The sequence below is a fragment of the Hippocampus comes genome, unplaced genomic scaffold (genome assembly GCF_001891065.2).
Source record: "Hippocampus comes isolate QL1 unplaced genomic scaffold, H_comes_QL1_v1.1 scaffold22, whole genome shotgun sequence".
NCBI classification, from domain to species: domain Eukaryota; kingdom Metazoa; phylum Chordata; class Actinopteri; order Syngnathiformes; family Syngnathidae; genus Hippocampus; species Hippocampus comes.
Genome location: NW_017806175.1, coordinates 3404425 through 3413164, shown reverse-complemented (window position 1 = coordinate 3413164; position 8740 = coordinate 3404425). Strand labels below are relative to the sequence as shown.

At 41.3% G+C, this 8740-nt stretch overlaps 1 protein-coding gene across 2 annotated transcripts in view; it reads right to left on the bottom strand.

Annotated features, from left to right (window-relative positions):
* Positions 1 to 560: 560 nt before the first annotated feature.
* The window catches only part of tle5 (TLE family member 5, transcriptional modulator), a 31042-nt gene continuing 22862 nt past the window's right edge, over positions 561 to 8740 (bottom strand). Inside the window, exons 5-7 of one of the 2 annotated variants that reach the window (XM_019896605.1) lie at positions 6115 to 6177; positions 5510 to 5584; positions 561 to 3230 (exon numbers count right to left, since the gene is read on the bottom strand). In XM_019896605.1, the coding sequence (XP_019752164.1) occupies positions 3006 to 3230; positions 5510 to 5584; positions 6115 to 6177 (363 nt within the window). In that variant the 3' untranslated portion in view covers positions 561 to 3005. Of the gene's footprint in view, positions 3234 to 5509; positions 5585 to 6114; positions 6178 to 8740 lie in introns of both variants that reach the window. The other variant, XM_019896604.1, reaches the window with a different exon arrangement.

Genomic DNA, 8740 nt, shown 5'->3' with positions numbered 1-8740 from the left:
GCATGAAAGAGAGTCAGGAGGATGATGCCCTGCATTAACAAGCAGAGAAATGGATTATTCGGATAAGATATACAAAGTAGATGGACCCATATAGACACATGCTAACACAAGGGTAATGTACGGGTGTCTTGTTGTCCTCCTGCAGTTTTAACAGCAAATCCACACAATGCAACCAACCCCCCCCCCCCAACGACCTCGCTTGCTAACACACACAACAGACACAGTGCTTTAATGAGGCGCTTTTATTGGCCACCCTGGGGTATTAAGGACACACTGAAATAGGGCCGGGCAATAATTCAATATCAATATATATCACAATCGACACCTTGTCAATATCAACAGAATTTGCACACAAGATAATAGCGCTTCCAAAAAAAATGAGGAAGTATCACCCCAACCTCAGCATTCTGCGTGTTGTAGGCAGAGGATCCACTATGAGGTTGGGTCAGAATTAGAAGCACCCATAAGGAAATTTGGAACACAAAACCATATTTTACTACCAGATATTTTGACTGGTATTTTTCTTTTTGATAGTTGTGTTTTTAATTTTATTTTTTGTATTTTTCTGGATATGAAAAAAAAAATTAACTATTGAGAAACTAACATCAGACACCTATATTGTGATTCGCCCAGCCCTACTAAACACATAGTGCTCCTAATCTTGAAATTGACCAGTGAATTCAATTTTTTTTCAATCCATATCGATATCGACTGACATGAAATATCATGAGACATTTTTGAATCATATGGCCTTAGCCCTACACTGAAAAGGAACAAACCGATATGATGAGGCTGACGTTGTCAGAATAACAGTTGGATATTTCTGAGAGAAAAAGTGGTAAATTAAGTCATACTTTCCGAAAGATAAAAAGTGTTATTTTTTTGAGAGAAAGTTTGATTATGTGTTTATTTTAACCCTTTCAGGGACAGCGGTGACCACAGTGGACAGCTTATCATGTTATCAGGTTTTTTTTTGGATAAGACAATTTTTTATGAAGTTGTAAAATCAAGAGCGGGGGAAAAAGTCACTTTTTTTAAGGTAGTCAATAAATGGAATGAAGATAAATTCATATTTTGGGGGGGGCGCCAAAAGTCAACTTTTTTTCTCAGATGGAAAGTAATTTAAAAGAAAAAAAAAGACAATATGAGCAGTAAGTCGTATTTCTTGGATAAAGACTGTACAAGAATAAAGAAAATCTTTAAGATTAAATAGGACATATTTTTTGAGAAAGAAATACTATGAGAATGGTTGCATGTTTTTGGGAAAAAAAGGATCCGATTTTTTTTCTTCGGTGATATATTCTTTTGAGAATAAATCATTGTATTGAGAGAAAAAAATTCCATGACAAATCACATTTTTTGAGACAAAAAGATGACAACTATGCAGTTTTGCAAGAATAACTGCCGAGAAAAAGTTGCAATATTATGAAAAGAAAAAAAAGTCAGGATCTTATGAGTTGAAAAAAAAACTAAATCCGTTCTTCTCATTCTCCCCCAGTGTGACCCTAATAGTCCCTCGTACCATCATCTAAGGTCTTGCGCCTCTTCCACACTGACCCCCCTGCTTGCCTTTTACATGAAGGCTAGATCCTCCTCTGTAGGTGCTACTGTTTTGGTTAGCAAGATGTCAAACAAGATCACTCTTAATCTTTTAAGTCCATCTGGGTGGACAACACCGTCGATGAAATGAGACATTTATACAACCCGTTTCCGACTCCAGGGCTGTTTACATGCTTCTGTAGGTGCTGCTGTTTTGGGTTGCAGAAGAGTTCAAAGATTCCGACACGTGCAATCTCATGAGGGGGGGTAAAAAAAAGTTTATAGGATACTTAAGTGTGTTTTACAGGCCAGACAAACAACTCCTGTGTTTACCATGTCTGCTGCGTTCAAGAAAACTGGGGAAAACGGACATTTCCAATCTCAGATATAAGGTAAATTCCATCAGATGATCTGAATGAGATGTATTGGTTATAATGGAAAGGGGCTTTTCCGACAAGCTGTTTGTTCTGCATGAAAAAAGGAGCAATTGATCAAATTCAAATTGACATCGCAATGTGGAAGAAGGAAATTTTCAAATTGTAAAGGCTGCAATTTGGGAAGAAAAAAATGCTAATTTTGGTTAGTTGGTGGGCTTAATTGTTTTTTTTTGGTATATAGCTTTTAATTCGGCGTACCAGTACATTTATGCATCCTAAATCTGTTAAATGTGTGATACAGATTAATTTATTGCTAGCGTTTGTTAAAAATGTATGGGAGGAGGACCTTGAAAAAAACAATCACATATTAATAAAGTAGAGAAAAGAGGGGGGGGGGGGGGGGGGGGGGGGGGGAATCACAACGAGATTATTTTTCAAAATCGTTCAGCCTTAATTCAAAGTCTTCATGAGGGTTGCAGGTGAGCTGGAGTCAATCCTAACTGATTTTGGAGAAGAGGTTGGGTACAACCTGGACTGGTTGCCAAGTAAACAAACAGACATTAACAGCTAAGGACAATTTAGAGTCTTGGCTAAACCTAACATCCGTGTTTTACGAATGCGATCCATAGTGCACTCCTTTGTGCCTCACTTGAAGACATGATTAATCAATTAACGGATTGATTAAGCCATTATAATGACTGCCCATTGTTTATTTACTTTCCGGTGGAATGCCTGGGGGATAGAGGGTGGGAACTCCCTACTTCCCAGCAGTCTTGAACGCAGCGCCAGTCGTGATAAATGTAGGTAGAAGAAAAAAGGCAGGTGGAGGAGAAAGGAAAAAAAAGGAAGGAGAAATAAAGAGCATGAAGCTTGAAGCTTTTTTTTTTCAACATTCAATAAAAAAGAGTCATGAAAATATGAAGAAATTCGGAGTCTGGTGAGAAACTCGGGAGGCCATTTTGTCTCCGTGGAGAAGAGTGAAAGTCGGGGGGTGTGTGGGGGGGGGGGGCTGTCTCCGCGTTGAAACCTCAAGAGAGTGAGAGAGAAATAGAGAGATAGAGAGAGGCCGGGGGCGAGGAGGGGCACCGCTTAGTCAGACTTGTCGCCGTCCTCCTCGCGGTGGCTGTCGGCGGCGTCGCGAGAGGCCTTCTCCTCCTTGGCCAGCTGTGCCTGGGAGGCCAGCAGGGAAGAGAGGGAGAAGAGGCCGGAGGAGGTGGTGACGGCGGGCAGGCTGGGCTGGCTCAGGCCCAGCGGCAGGGGGGTCATGGGCAGCGCCAGGCCCTGGAGCTGAGACAGCTGGTGGGCCTGGAGCTGCTGCTACACGGAACACAAGCGCACGCCACTTAGACTCAATATGCGCATCAAGAGAATCCAACGCAATTTCCCCCGACGCCAAGGCGCTAATGGATCATGCATAATAGAACACAAAGAAGGCTCGCTAACAGGGCTGGGCAATAAGGACTTGCGACAAAATAGTTTTTTTTTTCTTTCTTTCTTTTTTTTTTTTTTTAAACAAAAATCACATTTCCTATTCACGGTTCGCTTTTCACAAATGTACTGACAGTTTTTTTTCTGTGGAACCAATTCTCGGCTATTCACAGAAAAATTCATCTACACCTGTCCAGCTGCAATATCGTTTTTCTTTTTTTTGGTTCGAACATGCAGTGGATATTAAAAAAAATAAATCAATTCTACACACCCCTGATCAAATGCCAGGTTTTTGTGATGTAACAAAACTATCTACCAACATTGTGACCTGTGACCTCAACAAGAAATTTTAACATCTTTTCAAGAGGTTGAAGTGAAAAAGATCATTTCAATGTGGCTTTGTTCAGTAATAACTGGGGCACATCCGATCTGGATTTTTTTTTTAGGCCACTTGCCATATTTGGCATCATATCATTGAGATAAACGATAAATCGGCCAAGGCAGAACATTGAACTGTTTTACAATATTTTGTTCTGTAATATTTGTTGGGCTTCTGTCTTGTCTTGTGATGTGTAATAACTACCAATTGCGAAAAAGATAAAAAAAAAAAAAAAATAGATTTGTGACAATTTTAAATGAGGTAATATTGGTCGATCAGTCAATTAATCAATCAGTCAGGCTATTGTATCAACCAATCACACTCAAACTCATTTAAAGTAAATGATTCACGCCAAATAAAGTTCAGATGTTCTAGTAGGCTTTTCCTGACGTACAGTATGTTTGCTTTCTAGCTCAAGCATGATTGCTTTATGCTAACTCTGATTAATATTTGGAACTGTTCATAATTCCCTTTGCCTTGACTAAGCCCCAGGTACAACTGAGAAGAAAAAAAAAAAATCATGATAGCGCCACCATCATGCGTCACTCTTGGGATGGTGTTGTTTTAGTGTGTGTGCCCAACATACCTTTTGGAAAAATCGGACATGTGCTTGGTTTAATAAAATATGCGTTCACATTTTTTCTTTACAGAAAAGTTGAAAAAAAATGTAACCACATTTACAAAGTCTAGAGAGCATTTCAGTTCATTTCAATCTGAATTGATTTTTATGGATGCGTTGCCCAGCCCTATGCTCACACATTACTCACATTCAGACTTTTTTTTTTTTTTTAAATCACATCACAGAGAATATGTGTACAACATCAATGGGCATAAGCAAAGACATTTACAAGAGTCTTTGCTGACTGACAAATTGCATGTGCATGCTGATCCTCACACACGTCGCGTTTCTAAATAATGCATCAAAGTGCAGCCGTCACCAAAAGCCACGGAAGACTAATGGCCACCGCTGCTCTTTTGACATCTCAACTGACTGAAACATGTTCAGACGCCGGGATCACGCGTGGTGTCACCACAATCAATTCCGATTATTTTTTTCCGGGAAAATTTAAGTCTGAATATTGTGAATAAAATCTAAATATTTCCCCGAAGAAAAAGACACCAATGTTCTAGGATCATAATTTTTAGTGAAAGAAAAAATGCCATATATTCAAGAAAAAAAAAATCAAATATTGTAAGAATAGAAGTCTTAGTATTATGGAGCTAGTCCGTTTTTTTGTTGTTATTTTTACAATAAAAAAATCTATTAATCATGATCTCCTGACAAGAATAAAATTCTAAATCGTGACATCCCGACAAGGATGGAATAGTTCAATGTGGGAAAAGTCATATTCTTCTTCAAAGAAAAAAATAATTACAAAGTCAAATTTCATCCAACTAAAGGCATGGGTAAATGGGAAAAAAAGTCTTTATATTATGAAAATAATGTTTTACTTTTACAGATAAATATCGGTAGTTTATTATGAGAATAAATTGACATTTTTGAGAAAAAAAAGCCGGAACTTTCCTGAATTAAATTAAATCAAGATGTATTTTTTTTTCAAGAGAAAAGAATATTATTACATTACAGCACAGATAGATTTAAAAAATGTGAGAATGCAGTGTATATTTTTTTCATAAATAAAAATTCTTAAGAGGAGCCTGCAACCCCCACCTCCCCCAAAAAAATAACACATGGAATAAAAAGAATAAAAATGACAATGACATGCACTATCGCAGCAATTATAAAGCGCTCGCCAAGCCCACAGGGCGTGCCGGATCATCCTACCCTTATGATGGAGTTCATCTCTGGGGGGGTGACCTGCTTGGCCCTCTCGATGGCTGCCAGGACCTGCTGCTGGTGCTGCACACGGGTGGGGGTGGCACCAAAAAGGAGAAACGCAATGAAAGAGGGGAAGGACGGGTTGGATCAATATCAATCTTCCAAAAACACACACACAGACACCTTTCAGCTCTTCTCTCACACACACACGCACGCACGCACGCACGCACGCACGCACGCACACGCACACACGCACGCACGCACACACGCTCGTACACACACGCACATGCATACGGTAAAAGCCCGGTGTGACATCAGTGAATGGATGGTGTGAAGTAATGGGTGACGGTCAACCCTCTGGTCGTGAGCTAGATAAGAACCCAGCTTATCTGAAGCACACAGCTATTTATTATTACATGCGAACACACACACACACGCACACACACACGTATGATCGGTGGTGGGGGTGGGAAATTGAGAATGGCGAGGCGAGGGGGTCAGTGCGGTGTAGAAGTAACGAGGAGGGAATGAGAGTGATCTCACTCCCGGATGTGAAGGGTCTTGGCCTGAGGGTCATCGGTGTGTGTGTGTGTGTGTGTGTGTGTGTTTACCTCCTGAGACAGGTATGGGAGGACTTGTGCGCAGATCCCGTTTAATCTCTTCACAATCTCAGCCTGTGGAGTAAAAAGGAGGGGGGTGTTATTGTTAAAAAAAATTTCTATATTATATTGTAAGGAAACACCACGAGGTGTCTTTCCAATAAGGATGAAGAAACATTTTACAGCGCAAATGCTTAGAACTCTGTCTACAACAAGTTCTGATGACTAACAGGACAGCTGCTATCACACTTAATTGCAAAAACGGGAGCCATCAGGTGATCATAATTGTTTACAGGCTACATGGAACAAAGAGAGCACAAATAACCTGAAGCAATGAGCCACATGTTGTTTCACTAAAACAGTTTTATCTTGATCACGTTGCAGTTTCTAACTTCCTGTTTTTGTTCCCATTGCTGTTGGCTTGAGAGCCTCATCTTGACCTAATCTCTGAAAAATGTAAATTAGATCTTCGGTGGACTCGTTCTCGTGCATTGGGGTCACATGTGTCGGAACCTGCGGTAAACACGAAGACTGCTACGTTAGCTTCTCGCGCTAGCTGCTTGTGACATTTATTTACCTCCTCTTGTTCATTTTTTTCATGATAAAAGTATTTTTTTAAGTCAATTTTTTTCCAAGATAAAAGCACATTTCTAAGATAAAAAGTAGTCTGACTTCTGCACAAAGTCAGGCTCTAGCAACTCCCCGCGACCTTGTTCAGGATAAGCGGTGTTGAAAATCGATGGATGGGTGGATTATGTTCCAAATGAAAAGTCATATTCCATCCATCCATCCATTTTCCTCACAAGGGTAGCGGGGCCTGCTGGAGCCCATCCCAGCTGTCTTCGGGCACTAGGCGGGGGACACCCTGAACCAGTTGCCAGCCAATCACAGGGCACACAGAGACGAACAACCATCCACGCTCACACTCACACCTACGGACAATTTAGAGTGTTCAGTCAACCTGACAAACATTTTTTTGGAATGTGGGAGGAAACTGGAGTACCCGGAAAAAACCCACGCAGGCCCGGGGAGAACATGCAAACTCCACACAGGGAGTCCGGAGCTGGAAGTGAACACGGTACCTCTGCACTGTGAGGTTGACGCACTTAAGTCATAGTTTTCATGTTAATAAATCTAAATCTTTCCAGGTAAAATGGTGGCCAGCCAATCACAGGATGCAAATTGAGATCTAAACTGCGAACTGCGAGTCAGACAGGCTAACCACAACACCAATGTGTTGCCTGCCCAAAACTGCATTGCTTTAAACACATTTTTAGGCTGCAACGATCGCATAGAAGCAGTCCATAACATCTTTGATGGTGTTCTCACAGGGTGTGTTGAAAAGAATGGAAAAAAAAAACCCCAGAAGATAGCCCAGGATTTAACCTTTCAACCCTCAACACATGAAAACAGCCAGTTTGTGATTCCAAGCACACGCTCATTTCGTGTGAGCAACAGCAGGTATGACCTTCTCAAACCCTCCCCTTTCACACACGTGGCACACACACAAACTAATTGTGCACAATCCCTGCTATCGTCCTCACACACGGGTCTATTATCACATTTGGCTGCTAATCACCCAATCCGAGCAAGATATGCAAATGAGCGCTAATGGTGTTAGAGCATAATCGGCGGCGAGATGAGGCGAGAGTAGCAGTCATTAGATATGCAGAGCACGATTCCCCCCCCACCCCCTCCCCCTCCAATCAGGCGCTCTGCTCGGCTCCCACACACGCACACAATCTTGAAAACGTCTTCCTGGGACTCATCGCACGCTAACAAATATTCCACTTTTCCCGCCGCTTTTATCTTCGCTCCCTGTCATCTTCGCAGGCTTTGTTGTCTCGTCCCTCCCTTTCTCTACTCGTTGTTCTCTGGCAGACTTTTTCAAGTGTTGTTGAGGCGTCTGACAGCGGGAATATCGTACGCATCGGGAAAGAAGAAAAGTGGACATCGAAAGCTGGATGGACACGACGCTTCAAGGATCGTTAATTCCGCTCGGAGACTCCTTTGCTGCTGCTTTTTTTTTTTTTTTGGTCAATTTAAAGAAGCCCTAACTGTAAAAAGGCAGCTGTTCACAAGGGGGATCAAAGCGGAGCACATCTTCAAGTAGAGTCACGTGAACTACAACACGCACTTGCAATGAGTGATGGATGGTGCAGCTCAATAAATGCGAATATGGTGGAAAACGGAATTGATTTCAGTTGTTCAATTTAAAAAGTGGAACTTAGAAAATATTGATCAGGGCGGCCAAAGCATAGGAAGACACTGATCATGTGAATGGTTTCTCACAATAATTACGAGCCCGATAAATACCAATCAGCAACACTTTATTCCTAATGCACTTTGCCAGTGTTTACATTTCCAAATACTTTCTTCTGAAACCTTCGTCAAAAATCACAATCGCCTTACTTGCAAGCTATTTTCAGAACAGGCCCGTGGGCAGCTTATGTGGTCTTTAGATGCTAGCTGGTGCCCACGGGCAACCGTGTTGGTGACACGAAAAAGGGAGAAAAAAAATTAGCAAGCATATTGGTGATTTTTTTTGTACTTGAGAGTAAATAAAAATTGACTGTAAATGATGCTATTGGGCTAACGACTTAAATAGTCAAGGGTCCTGTAATATCTGGTGTGGTAA